Raw genomic sequence first — 14,580 nt, 5'->3', positions numbered from 1 at the left:
CTTAATATATTGTTTTCTGAGCACGGTGTCGCCCTGGTAGTCGAACTTGAAAACAGGAGAATGGTTAAATGGATCTGCTTTAATCCTCTGCGTCTCCATCTCTCTCATGTTCCTGCAGCGTATCTGAAGAGGCGATATGGTCTGCTGAGTCCCGGCTCAGACAGCGATTCCCCTGGCGCTCATTCAGACTGCATCAGTCCGGGTCTGAGCGCGCTGGATCTCTGCCCCTTCAGCCAGGCCAAGAAGCCCCGCGTGGTGCTGGCGGCGGAGGAGAAGGAGGCTCTGAGGAAAGCCTATCTCCAGGAGCCGTACCCTTCACAACATACCATCGAGATGCTGGCGGCACAGCTCAACCTCAAGACCAACACCGTCATCAACTGGTTCCACAACTACAGGTATTAAACTCATGCTTTATAAATAGAGGTTTGGCTCCACCTGCTGGATGTTTGAGTCAGAGACAACTGGAAAACTACATTATTGGTGTGAAAGAGTGGATGAAAACATGTACGGGTGAAGTCAGAATGATTCGCCCTCCTGTGATTTCTTTCTTTTTCTTTTCTTTTTTTCAGAGCAAGAAATTTTTCCCAGTATTTTCTGTAATATTTTTTCTTCTGGAGAAAGTCTGATTTGGTTTATTTTGGCTAGTCTAATATTATGTGCTGTCATCATGGCAAAGATAAAAGAAATCAGTTATTAGAAATGAATTTTAAAAATATTATCTTTAGAAATGTGTTTTAAAAAATCTTCTTTCCTTTAAACTGAAATTGGAGAAAAAATATACAGGGGGGCTAATAATTCTGACTGTATATATTTCTTTATATACAACAACCAATATGCCATCTCACCATGCTAAGCTTTTGAAAAGGAAGTTGTTTGCGTTATATGAAAAGTAAAAGTAAAGCCGTATGGATCGTTCACATGTTGTATGAGAAGCACTTCTCACAAAAAAGATGCTTTCTATCTTACATTTTTAGGACATAAATGCATATGTATACATGTTAATTATCAACCTTTCTATGAACAGGATTAGATTATAGCTGCACTTCAGTGCTAATGCCAATTATTGAGCATCTGTAATGATAGAGCCTATATATACAATTTTATAATTTAAACAAAGCTTGAATGAACTTATACAGACCCTTACATTCTCTAAAATGTTACCGATTAAATAAAACAGTACCCAAAACTAAAACCTATGCCTTATTTGTGTAGAAAAAAAAATTGTTAAACTTGTCATTTAGAGTTCATAATTGCACAAGAGGCAATGATAATGATTAAAAATGGCAGTTTATTCATGTTTAGGTTGCTGAAAGAATTGTTTGTTTGTTTGTTTGTTCGTTTGTTTGTTTGTTTGTTTGCACTTCTGGAACAATGAAAAAGTGGTACAGTGCAGTCTGTTTTTTTTTTTGTTTTTGGTACCCTTAACAGTAAAAACAGGCTAATAAGCATATTTACCTTACTGTACTGTAGTACTCAGTTAAAACTGGCCATTGGTTAACAATAGTTTGCAAATATTAAGCACCCAGACATCAGCATATATTTTTGATGATTGATGTAGATCTATTCTCTCACACTCAGTGTTGGGGAAAATAACTTTTGAAAGTAATGCATTACTGCTCAAAAAAGTAACTAGTTGCTTTACAATATTGAGTTACTCCTCAAAAAAGTAACTAATTGCATTACAATATTTAATTACTCCTTAGAAAAATAACTAATTGCATTATAATACTGAGTTACTCCTTAAAAAAAGTAACTAGTTGCGTTACCATATTGAGTTACTGCTCAAAAAAGTAAGTAATTGCATTACAATATTGATTTACTCTTCAAAAAGTAACTAGTTGCATTACAATATTGAGTTACTCCTCAAAAAAGTAACTAGTTGCATTACAATTTTGATTTACTCTTCAAAAAGTAACTAATTGCATTATAATATTGATTTACTCCTCAAAAAATTAACTAGTTGCATTACAACATTGAGTTACTCCTCGAAAAAGTAACTAACTGCAATACAATATTGAGTTACTCCTAAAAAAGTAACTAATTGCATTACAATATTGAGTTACTCCTAAAAAAGTAACTAATTGCATTACAATATTGAGTTACTCCTAAAAAAGTAACTAATTGCATTACAATATTGAGTTACTCCTAAAAAAGTAACTAGCTGCATAACAATAGTGAGTTACTCCTTAAAAAAAGTAACGAATTGCATTACAATATTGAGTTAGTCCTCAAAAAAGTGAGTAGTTGCGTTACTTAGTTTATTTTTTATGGTAAGTAATTTGCTGCATTACTTTTGTTTTTTTTTCTTCTTCTTTTTTAATAGAGCAGCTCTAAAATTGACAACACACTGTATAACTTTCATAGAACTTTATAAAGCATAAAATGATTAATTAAGGATAATGTTATCTTCTGTGAACTTCCTGACCCGAAAGCTCTGCATGCCGTGTATACAGATTAATATAAGTGTAAAGTTTAGCTACTTTTGTACTTTTTGTCTTATTAGTGAATTAAAATCACTGTAAATAACGAACATATTCTATTGAGTGTTATGTAGGGATATGCACATCGATGCTCGAGTATCGATATATCGATACTAAGATGCTTCTAATTTGGTATCGATATTTTTTTAAGTATCAATATTTCAACTATATTTTTATAATTTCTGCATGACTAAATGTTTTAGCGCTGTGTACAGAATTGTCAGAGATGCTTTGTATACAAAACGTTATGCCAATCGCTCTGCGGCGGAGCGTCACGTGAGCAATCTTGTGCATTTCAGATAACTTGCGTATATAGGCAAGTCACACACTTCTGCATTATGGAATGTCACGATGGCAGAAAGGTAACGCAGCGTGTTGTCGTGCTCATTAGCTGAAAGAGCGTTGCACAAGCAATATTTGTGATAAGAAAGTTGTACACAGCACCAATACAGGCAGCCTTTATAAACACTTACAGACAACACACACTGAAGCTTATAAGCGGAATAAAGGAGGCAAACCTCTCTCTCTCTCTCTCTCTCTCTCTCTCTCTCTATCTCTCTCTCTCCCTCTCTCTCTCTCTCTAAATTCAATAATTGGTTTATTGGCATGACAAATGTTACAAATGTTTTGCCAAAGCATTTATAAAGTTTACATTAAAAAGAACACACACACGCACACACACAAACATAGTAAACAGCAAAAAAAGTATAGTTTTATAATATATAGTATAATAATATTAATTAAATTCAAATAAAAATGAACAAATAAAATAATAAGTCAGAATAATAGCTCTCTCTTTCTCTCTCATTACCATTAGGTGAATAAATATAAGTGTGTGTGTGTGTGTGTGTGTGTGTGTGTGTGTGTGTGTGTGTGTGTGTGTGTGTGTGTGTGTGTGTGTGTGTGTGTGTGTGTGTATGTATCTGTGCAGTGTGTTGACACAGTATGTATGTGTATGTAGTGTGTATATGCAATATGGTCATGTTTGTGTGTATGTATATTTAAATGTATTGATTTTTTTATTATTAACATTATTTAGAAAAATTACATTACCATTTTAAATAATAAGTGGTATCGATATCGGTATTGTAAAAATGTTAACAAAAAGTATTGGTATCGTATCGAATTTAATTGTGGTATCGCCCATCCCTAGTATTACGTTAACTATGTTAATTTTAATTTTTATACAGCAATTTGTTTTTTAAAAGCTAAATAATTAAAAAATAAAGTAATTCACTTTACTTTTTTTTTTTAAATAACTCAAATATTATCACTTAATTTTTAAAAGTAATGCTCATTCAGCGTACTCTATTCTTTACATAGAAAATACTTGTTATTCAGAAAAGTAATTTCACATTACTCACATTACTTGTAATTTGTTTCCCCCAACACTGCTCACACTATATTGAATTCTGCCTCGTTCTTTAGGTCCCGCATGCGGCGAGAGGTCCTGATGGAGGGCCTTCAAGACAACGACACTGATGCCGAGCACAACAACTACTCTCCTCTGGCATCCCACAGTCCCGTGTCGGACCGTGAAGACCGAAAACAACCTCCATCTGTCCGCAACCGCTCGGTCAGCACCATCCCGCACCGATTCGCCATCAAACAGGAGACCACCGAGCCAGAAGATGAGGAGCTGCGTCTGCGGCAGGACAAGTGCTTCTCTATTGGAGCTTTCAAAAGCGAAGAACCAGGACGCAGTCTAAATCTGCTCCCCGATGGCCCACAGAGGAACAGCTCAGCGTCCCACGAAGGAGAAGAGCTGGAAAAATCACCTGAAGATCCTGTAAGCTTTAAAGCTTCATCCGAACCGTCTCGGAGCAGCCTGGAGGTTTCGCTTAATTCGCCGTCAGCAGCTTCTTCACCCGGGCTCATGATGTCTGTGTCACCCGTCCCGTCCTCATCCGCACCCATTTCTCCATCTCCACCAAACCCGCCGGCGCTGGAGCCGCCATCGCTCAACGCAAAACTCAACAAAAACACTCAGAGACGCAACGAGAAGATGGCAAACCTCAACAACATCATCCACCGCCTGGAGCGAGCCGCCAACCGTGAAGAGACCCTGGAGTGGGAGTTTTAGACCACAAATCTGGAAGTTTATGAACTAATTTTAGGTATTTTGATAACTAACTTTGAATTCTACTGTATGATGAAGAAGAAGAAGAAGATGATGAAGAAAGAAAGTGTCATGAAATGCACACTGACGTCGATTGCCGCTGGGTGAGATTATTATTCGAATAAAAGACCTCTGTCTTTAAGCCATCAAAAAAAAAGCACTACTTATTAAAAAAAAATGAAACAAGAGAAAGACGATGACCAAATTTGCTAATTTTTGAATAGCAGTTTTTCAACTTTTGTCTGTAAGACGGGACAGCGAAGTCATGTGACCTGCGACAGCTTCACGTTGACCGAGGGATAGTCCTTAAAGACTCTAAATAGTGAACATGGCATATGTATTTAGTTTCTTGGTGACCTGTTTTATGAACTTTTGTTATACAAGCGTACAACGTGTGATTGTGTGTGTTGTAGAAGTCGTCTGCAATAGCCTTCTCTGAACAAGATGTAGCATGGAACATAATTTACCCTCTATTTCCTCTCTAGATAGTAACCTGTGATATACTTGAGCGATACTATAAAAAGAGAAAAACGGTAAAAAATACGAAAAAAGGAAATGTAAAAAATGTCGGTACCACGGTAGATGCGTTTTTGATTTAGTGAACGTGTCATTTTTTTTTTATTGTCATGTTTTGTTTTGGGTTGGATGCTTTGAGGTTTTACACTAGGGCTCTTGTGCACAGTTTACACGCTGCAAAAAATGATTATCTTACTCAGTATTTTTGTTTTAGATTTTTATAGAAATATCTCAACTTTTGAAAAGAACTATTTGAGTTTCTGTGACTTAAAATTTCAGAGCAAATGTCTGTCAGTGGGGTAAGGGTTTAAATTTGGTGTAGTTTTCACATCTTGCTATTGTTTCGTCTCGAAATGTACTTCATTTAGTTTATTATTTTATAAGAAAAAAAGTATTATCTCTACTTATCCTTCAGTGGTGGGTTGGTGGGGGGGGGGGTCATCAGGGTGTTAACCCACAAACTTTCGCATCGAAGCATCTACTATTACTTTATTAATTTTGGGGGAGCTCGTCTGGCATGTTAGCCCACAAACTTTCAGACTGAAACGTCCACTGGTACTTCATTAATTGTGGGGTTCCTCCGATATGTTAACCCTGGAATTTTCGAAGAAAAGCATATACTAATACTTCATTCATTTTGGGGGGCTCGTCCGGGATGTTTCTCCACAAACTTTCATACCAAAGCGTTTACTAATACTTCTTTCATTTGGGGGGGCTCGTCCTCGATGTCAACCCACAAACAGTCAGATCAAAGCATCTACTAATACTTCATTGATTTGGGGGGCTCGTCCGGGATGTTACTCCACAAACTTTCATACCAAAGCGTTTACTAATACTTCATTCATTTGGGGGGGCTCGTCCTCGATGTCAACCCACAAACATTCAGATCAAAGCGTCTACTAATACTTCATTGATTTGGGGGGCTCGTCCGGGATGTTAACCCAGGAACTTTCAGACCGAAGCATCTACTAATACTCTATTGGAGTTTTCAAAAGCGAAGAACCAGGACGCAGTCAAAATCTGCTCCCCGATGGCCCACAGAGGAACAGCTCAACGTCACATGAAGGAGAAGAGCTGGAAAAATCACCTGAAGGTCCTGTAAGCTTTAAAGCTTCATCCGAACTGTCTCGGAGCAGCCTGGAGGTTTCGCTTAATTCGCCGTCAGCCGCTTCTTCACCCGGGCTCATTATGTTTGTGTCACACGTCCCGTCCTCATCCGCACCCATTTCTCTATCTCCAACAAACCCGCCAGCGCTGGAGCCACCATCGTTCAACGCAAAACTCAACAAAAACACTCAGAGACGCAACGAGAAGATGGCAAACCTCATCAACATCATCCACCGAAAGGAACAAGCCGTTAACCCAGAAACTTTCAGACCGAAGCATCTACTAAATCTTCATTAAATTGGGTGGGCTCGTCCGGGATGTTAAGCCAGAAACTTTCGCACCAAAGCGTCTACTAACACTTAATTCAATTGGGAGGCTCGTCCGGATCGTTAACCCAAAAACTTTTAACACCGAAGCATCTACTGATACTTCATTTATTTGGGGGGCTCATCCGGAATGTTATACCAGAAACTTTCGCACCGAAGTATCTACTAATACATCATTCATTTGGGAGGGGCTACAACGGGATGTTAATCCAGAAACATTCGCACCTAAGCGTCTACTAACACTTAATTCAATTGGGAGGCTCGTTCGGGATGTTAACCTAGGAACTTTTGCACCGAAGCATCTACTAATACTTCATATATTTGGGTGGGCTCATCCGGGATGTTTTTCCAAGAACTTTCAGACCGAAGTGTCTACTAATACTACATTCATTTGGGTGGGCTCATCGAGGCTGTTAACCTGGGAAGTTTCGCACAGAAGCATCTACTAACAATTCATTCATTTGGGGGGGGGGGGCTCATCCTGGATGTTAACCTGGGAAGTTTTGCAATGAATCATTTACTAATACTACAATTATTGGGGCGGCTCGTCTGGGACGTTAACCCAAGAACTTATACATCGAAGCGTCTGCTAATACTTCAATTGGGAAGGGGGGGGGGTCTCGTCCGGGATGTTATCCCAGGAACTTTCATATCGAAGCGTCTACTAATACGTCATTCATTTGGGGGGGGCTTCTCAAGGATGTTAACGCAGGAACGTTCATACCGAAGTTTCTAGTAATACTTAATTCATTTTCTTGGGCTCGTCTGTAATGTAAACCCGGGAAATATCACACAGAAGCATCTACTAACACTTAATTAATTTGGGGGGGCTCATCCTGGATGTTAACCTGGGAAACTTTTGCAACAAATCATTTACTAATACTTCAATTATTGGGGGGCTCGTCCGGGATGTTAACCCAAGAACTTATACATCGAAGCGTCTGCTAATACTTCATTCATTTGGGGGGCTCGTCCAGGATGTTAACACAGGATCTTTCGCACCAAAGCGAGATTCATACCTCTAGACTGAATTATTAAAGTTAAGCTTATACTAAAATTGAAAAAATTGGCTCTTTAAAAGTCAGTGGCTCATGCCAAATATTTCTTATGCCTTTGACAAATTATTATTATTATTATTATTATTGCAATTTTTTTGTTATTTCACTTCAAATTAAAAAATCCACCCTACTGACAGATTTATTTGACCTTTTTTCCAGTAAATAAAACTTAATATCTTAACTAAATTTACTTAAATGTACTTAATCCAAATGAAATGCATGTTGGTTTATTATTTCTAATGTAAAATCAAGGCAAAAACACAGTGTCAGAAAGTCATTTTTTGCAGTAAACGCTCACAGACATACCTCACTGTCCCGAAGAGCTGGTCTCAGTCAAACACACACGGGCCAGTGCACCTCCCAAACTTCTAACATCCAACCACACTTCTCCATCCCGAGCTTTGAATAGAAATGTAAGATACATAAGAAGCGACAGAGAGACTGCTGGGGTGGGACGAGGGTTTTGATGGGGATTTTGGTAGCATGTATATGTTTTAAACTGATCGGTGATGCAGTCGGGGTTTCGGCTGGTGAAAAACACCCTCGTTTTTTTATCAATTACTCATCCTGTGTTTTTGGATGAACATAAAGACAGGATACGACAAGCGATGTCACTTCCTGTGAAGATTCAAACCCTTTATGTTCAGGTCATTTCATACTTTCAAGATATTTTAGCAGGGAGATTTCAAATAAATGCACTTAAAATTGAATTACGACACACTGGACGATAGATGAGAATCTGTTTATAGCGCACTCTATAATTGTGTTTATTTATTAACTCATGAGCACTTGGTCTCGTTTGCTGTATTATAGCGATTTTGATACTTATTTGTGAGGTGCTCTTTTTACTGCAGGAGATTCATAGACATTTTCATTCATCATTAATAAATTATAGCTCAAAAACATACGCAACGCAGGTATGCAAAGACAGATGTGAATGCTTGGTCAATGTAAAGCAAACTGATTTATTTAATGTTTTATATTAATAAAATATGTCAATAACTTGCTTCAAAAGCCCAGAAACATACTCGACATTAGTATGCAAATGCATGTGTGAATGCTCGATCAGTGTCATTATGATTTTATTTTATTTTATTTGTATTTATTAATTTTCTCTTTTTTTATTATTATTAATTTTATTTATTTTTTTACTACTATTTTATTTTATTTTACTTTATTTGTAACATTCCAACTACATGACTAATATAATAAAAACATGTGTCTTGATAAATCATATTTCTCTCTATGACAGAATGAATCTATAGACTGTAAAACTCTCAGATCAACCAAATCCACTAAAATGCATGCCAATCATTCTCACAGCATTCAGGTTTGCTGACTTTGTTTTGAAGTGAGGAATAAATTAATGTTAGCAAAAAAATTCTTTAAAATTGCTGAAAAGTTTTTTTTTTAAATTAGTGGATTTCAACACTTATAATTCGGAGCTTGGAGAATAATTTTTAAGTATGCACTCTTCAAAATAAAGGTTCTTTATTGGCATTGATAGTTCAATTGATAGTTCCTAATGAAAACCTGTATTAACCCAGAGTATCTACTAATGCTTTCTTTATTGGGGGGCTCGTCCGGGATGTTAACCAGTAACTTTTGCACCGATGCATTGACTGATACTTCATTAATTTAGGGAGGCTTACCCAAGATGCTAACCCAAGAAATTTTGCAGTGAAGCGTCTACTAATACTTCATTAATTTAGGGGGCTCATCCGGGATGTTAACACAGGAACTATCACACTGAAGTGTCTACTAAAACTTCTTTAAGGGTCTCTTCCGGGATGCTAACCCAGGAACTTTGGTCTTTGCCATGATGACATTGCATACTATTAATTAAGTAAGTATATATATATATATATATATATATATATATATATATATATATATATATATATATATATATATATATATATATATACATTCATACATACATGCATATATATATATATATATATATATATATATATATATATATATATATATATATATATATACAGTATATATATATATAATTGAAATCAATTCAATTGACGAACAGCATGTCTGAAGTTATATATATATATATTCCAGCCAAACTTAATAAATAACCAGAAAAAAAAAAAAAAAAAAATATATATATATATATATATATATATATATATATATATATATATATATATATATATATATATATATATATATATATTCTCTGTTAATTACTTGGGATTTATTTGAAAAATAATTAAAATTTAATTAGAAAACACCCTTAAATCAATAGCCAAATTCATTTATAACATCTACAGCTCATTTTATTCAAGATTTTTGATTCAGATTTTTTTTTATTTTTTTTTTTTACAGTGTACCTATACTCTGTAGCATTCACATACTGCACTTGCACTGGGTGTGTTTTAGGTCTGAATACAAATAAATCAAAGCAGAGGATTTTGTGAACTAACACTGAATGCATCTGAAATCTGAACGCGTGCAGTGACCAGAACAAAACAGTCTTTCCCTATACAGGACAGCCGGTTTGTTTTGTTAAACCTTGCGAACAACATCTCAAAAACCAACACCATTTCACAGCAATCCGTAACTTTTTGATTTACTTACTACACTGTAAAAGTCATGACTACAAATGTTTTATGGTACTTTTACTTTTTTTTATTTTTTATTTTAATAGGTTAATCAGGTTTCAACTACATTTTTAAGGTATGCAAAATTTAACTTTTTAATTTGAAGTCACTTTGAAATACGTTGAAATGGCCAAGAAAAGTTAAATTGATTTAACTAAAAGTATGAAGTTTTTACAGTGTAAAGGCTCGTTCACATCAGGACACCTTTTGCTTGCGTTTTTCATTGACTTTTAACGGTTGAGGACTAATCCTCGATTCATACGGGGCGACAGCGTCAAAGCTTGACGAACAGCATGTCTGAAGTTACGGCTAATGCAATTGTTAGCAGCGTCAGCCAATGAAATTAGTCCGCAATCGGCTACTGTCTGAGCTGGGGTATTTGCATAAAGCAATCTGATTGGCTGACGATTCCATTGGCGCTTGAAAAGTTGAGAAGTTCCCAACTTCTGCAGCCAGCAATACCACTGAAGCAGCGCAGATGGACCCACAATTCAGTTCGGCAAAGCTTGACGTCACCCATACAAAGTGAATGGGAAATGTTGACGGTGACGCCCTGTGTGATCATTCAAACCAACTCGACATTTTTAAAGAAATGCTTCATGTTCGTTTTTTTGTGTTGATGCGCCACGTCAAAAACTTCTCCACCAATCAGATTGGCACTTTTGTTGAGTTGCCTGGAGCTGCTGAAGTTACAGTAAACACCAATTGGAGGCGCTCAAGTGCAAAGCAGTTGAGGTGATTCCAGTTTCACTTTTATTCAATGAAGAAGACGATGCACTGATGCAGATGAAGCAGCTTTTTTCATTGGTGTCTGAACACAAAGAGCTGTATAATAACCACAACAGCCGCTACAATAATGTCAGTAGGAGTGGGGAGTAGCAAATAGGATTTGATGGTAAGTTTTATTCCACTTTTCGTTCATGACTTGCAAGTTCACTAAGCGCCATCTAATGGCAGGGGGTGATTTTGCGAGTTTACTCAGCTCAACGGCAATGAAAATCAGCTGCTTTTGAATACAGAGAAATGTCTCGAAAATTGCTGATAATAAACGGGATCGAAAAGCGTTCGGGTGTGTATAAACCTTAATTCGTATGATGCCATTCGTGCAATTTAGTTTGATTTGCTTATCCCATAATGACGGTTAGATTTAGAGGTGAGGATTGATACCGCATGATTAAAAAGCGTCCCAGTGTGTACGAGCTATAATTCGTAGGATCTCATTCGTACAATTTAGTACGATTTGCTCACCCTATAATGACGGTTGGGTTTAGGGGTGGGGTTTAATGCCACGTAAATAAAAAGCGTCCCGGTGTGTATGAGACTTAATTCGTATGATCTCATTCGTACAATTTAGTACGATTTTCTTTCATGACTTGCAACTTCACTTAGCGCCATCTAATGGCAGGGGCTGATTTTGCGTGTTCACTCTGCTCAACGCCGATAAAAATCGCCTGGTTTTAAATGCAGAAAAATGTCACAATGATAAACGTGATCGAAAAGCATCTCGGTGTGTACGAGCCTTAATTCAAATAATCTCATTCGTACAATTTGGTACGATTTCCTCATCCCATAATGAGGGTTGGATTTAGGGGTGGGGTTTGATGCCACATCGAAAAGCATCCCAGTGTGTACGAGCCTTAATTCGTAGGATCTCATTCGTACAATTTAGTATGATTCTCTCATCCCGTAATGACGGTTGGGTTTAGAGGTGGGGTTTGATGCCACGACTCCTTTTAAAAAACGTATATTTTTGTACGACTGAATTCGTACAAATTAGCCATTAAACTGACACTTAAACATAGTTAGGTTTTCTCACGAAATCACAAAAAATGGTTTGTTTTTGCTGCTGTTGATTGAATTATTTATTTGACTACATTTAAAACCACTGATACTCCTTTCCTACTGTATGGTGTTTTATATTGGATATTTACGTCTCCTCAGTACCGCAAGCTACACGCAGCACTTAGCAAACAGCGATTATTTCACAAGTCTTTTGCCTTCATGTCTCGAAAAACACACTTGCACATGTCTTAATCGTACTGAGGATTGGGTCTTAAAGCATATGTAAATATATATATATGAGTATGACACATTTACTGAGAAGGATATATGTTAGGTCCTGAACACTAGCGTGCTGATGATATTTAATAGAGTGTACAGTTATATTAACCAAACACACAGAGCCGCCAGGGGTTTTTTTCTGGCAAGCTTGCCCATGTTCTAGACACTTCTCTCAGGGTAGACTTGCTTCTCTAAGCTTTACAAAACCTGTCAGGTCGCACCACTGGACAACGTTTACTTTCTGTTTGGTGTCATTTGTATATCGGATCAATAAGAATCTCATGTACTATAATTCATACTCGTGATATTATGATGAATAAGAAACAACCAGACATCAAATTCTGAACACAATGGCTTGTTTTTGTTTTTCTGAATGCATCTCATGTGAACGCTTGTGACAGAATTGAAGATGAAACATGAAGTAATATATTGTTTTTTTTTTTCTCTCATTTAATAAAAATGTCCAGAATTTTATGATCATTCTGCTTACACTTAGTGTATGTTTTAATTTTGAACGTTTGATTTTTAGCATGCCCTTTTTTATTCGCAATGAGTGGAAATGTTTATCGAGTGTGTATTGTAACTTTTTATTTTCGTTTTAAATAAATCAGCACTTATTCATGCAGGATATAATAATGGTGGACATTAAGCACTTTCCACAAATATGAAATATATGTTTTCTCAGTGATGCAATTAGAAAATGAAGGCATTTTTTTTCTATGTTTTTTAATTAGAATTAATAAATGGGTGTCAAATTATCATTTAAAAACATTTTTTGTTTATTTATTGAATTTGGAATTATTAAATGGGTGTCAAATTATCATTCAAAAATCCTTTTATTTTTTGGAATTAAAGGTAATAAATGGGTGTCAAATTATCATTATTACATTTTTTTTACTTGTAATTAATAAATGGGTGTCAAATTATTACAAAAATATTTTACATTTATTTTTTATTAGAATTAATAGGTGGGTGTCAAATTATCATTTAAAACATTTTTTATTTGGAATTAATAAATGGGTGTCAAAATATCATTAAAAATCTATTATTTTTAGATATTTTTTGGAATTAATGAATGAGTGTCAAAATATAATTAAAAACATTAATTTATTCATTTTTTGGAATTAATAAATGTCAAATTATCTTTAAAAATCATTTTTTTTAATTAAAATTAATAAATGGGTGTCAAATGATCCTTGTTAGTTTTTTTACTTGTTATTAATAAATGGGCGTCAAATTGCCATTAAAAACATTTTTTACTTAATAAATGTGTGTCAAAATATCATTAAAAACATTCATTTATTTATTTTATGGAATTAGAATTAATAAATGGGTGTCAAATTATCATTATTACTTTTTTACATTTATAATTAATAAATAGGTGTCAAATTATCATTAAGAAAACCTTTTTATTTTTTCTTATTTGAAATTAATAAATGGATGTCAAATTATTATTAAAAATTATTTATTTTATTTATTTTTTAACTAAAATTAATAAATGGGTGTCAAATTATCATTAATATATATATATATATATATATATATATATATATATATATATATATATATATATATATATATATATATATATATATATATATATTTTTTTTTTTTTTTTTTTTTTTTTTTTTTTTTTTTTTTTTATGGGCTATATGCACAGCTAGAGGTTTAAAGCCAACAATAATCTTCCGGTGAAAGGTTGTTTTTACAGCATCGATTTTGTAATGTGATTAATCTTTCAGTTAAATAGATTTAAGCATTCATTTAGTTGCTCAAGCGTAAAACAAAATGAAAGACCATTGTAGCGCCGTCAGTAGCAATAGGCTAGCGCAGAAATTCCATTGAAAACACTGGGGTAAAATAAACTGGCATATTTTAAAGACATTGCAGGGGGAAATGGAATTTAATGCAGTGCTTCTTGTCCGAGCTGATCCTCATATTGTGTATATATATATATATATATATATATATATATATATATATATATATATATATATATATATATATATATATATATATATATATGGGGCAGTGAAGATCGCTGATTTTTAAGGAAAACATGACAATTTTGTAATGGAAAGACAGTTCACAGGAAGCCCTTGGTCTGCCTGGCTGACAAATTAAAAGCCTGTGTGCATATAGCCCATTAAAATGAATAAATGGGTGTCAAATTATCATTAAAAAAACATTTATTTATTTATTTGGAGCTGGAATTTATAAATGGGTGTCAAAATCATGTAAAACAAACTTTTAAAAATAATATCTCTATATCAACTTAAAATGGTGTCGACC

The 14,580-nt window shown here is 34.9% G+C and overlaps 2 protein-coding genes across 5 annotated transcripts in view; one reads left to right on the top strand and one right to left on the bottom strand.

Annotated features, from left to right (window-relative positions):
* The window catches only part of cux2b (cut-like homeobox 2b), a 339,662-nt gene extending 335,022 nt beyond the window's left edge, over window positions 1–4,640 (top strand). For all 4 annotated transcript variants that reach the window (XM_009303733.5, XM_073910044.1, XM_073910043.1 and 1 more), the window contains 2 exons: window positions 119–395; window positions 3,909–4,640. In XM_009303733.5, the coding sequence (XP_009302008.2) occupies window positions 119–395; window positions 3,909–4,563 (932 nt within the window). In that variant the 3' untranslated portion in view covers window positions 4,564–4,640. The remainder of the gene's footprint in view (window positions 1–118; window positions 396–3,908) is intronic.
* Window positions 1–14,580, bottom strand: part of gcn1 (GCN1 activator of EIF2AK4) — a 779,792-nt gene that overhangs the window by 235,998 nt on the left and 529,214 nt on the right. The window lies entirely within an intron of this gene.

The sequence above is a fragment of the Danio rerio genome, chromosome 8 (genome assembly GCF_049306965.1).
Source record: "Danio rerio strain Tuebingen ecotype United States chromosome 8, GRCz12tu, whole genome shotgun sequence".
In the NCBI taxonomy this organism is placed as follows: domain Eukaryota; kingdom Metazoa; phylum Chordata; class Actinopteri; order Cypriniformes; family Danionidae; genus Danio; species Danio rerio.
This window is presented reverse-complemented; position numbering and strand designations above follow the sequence as displayed.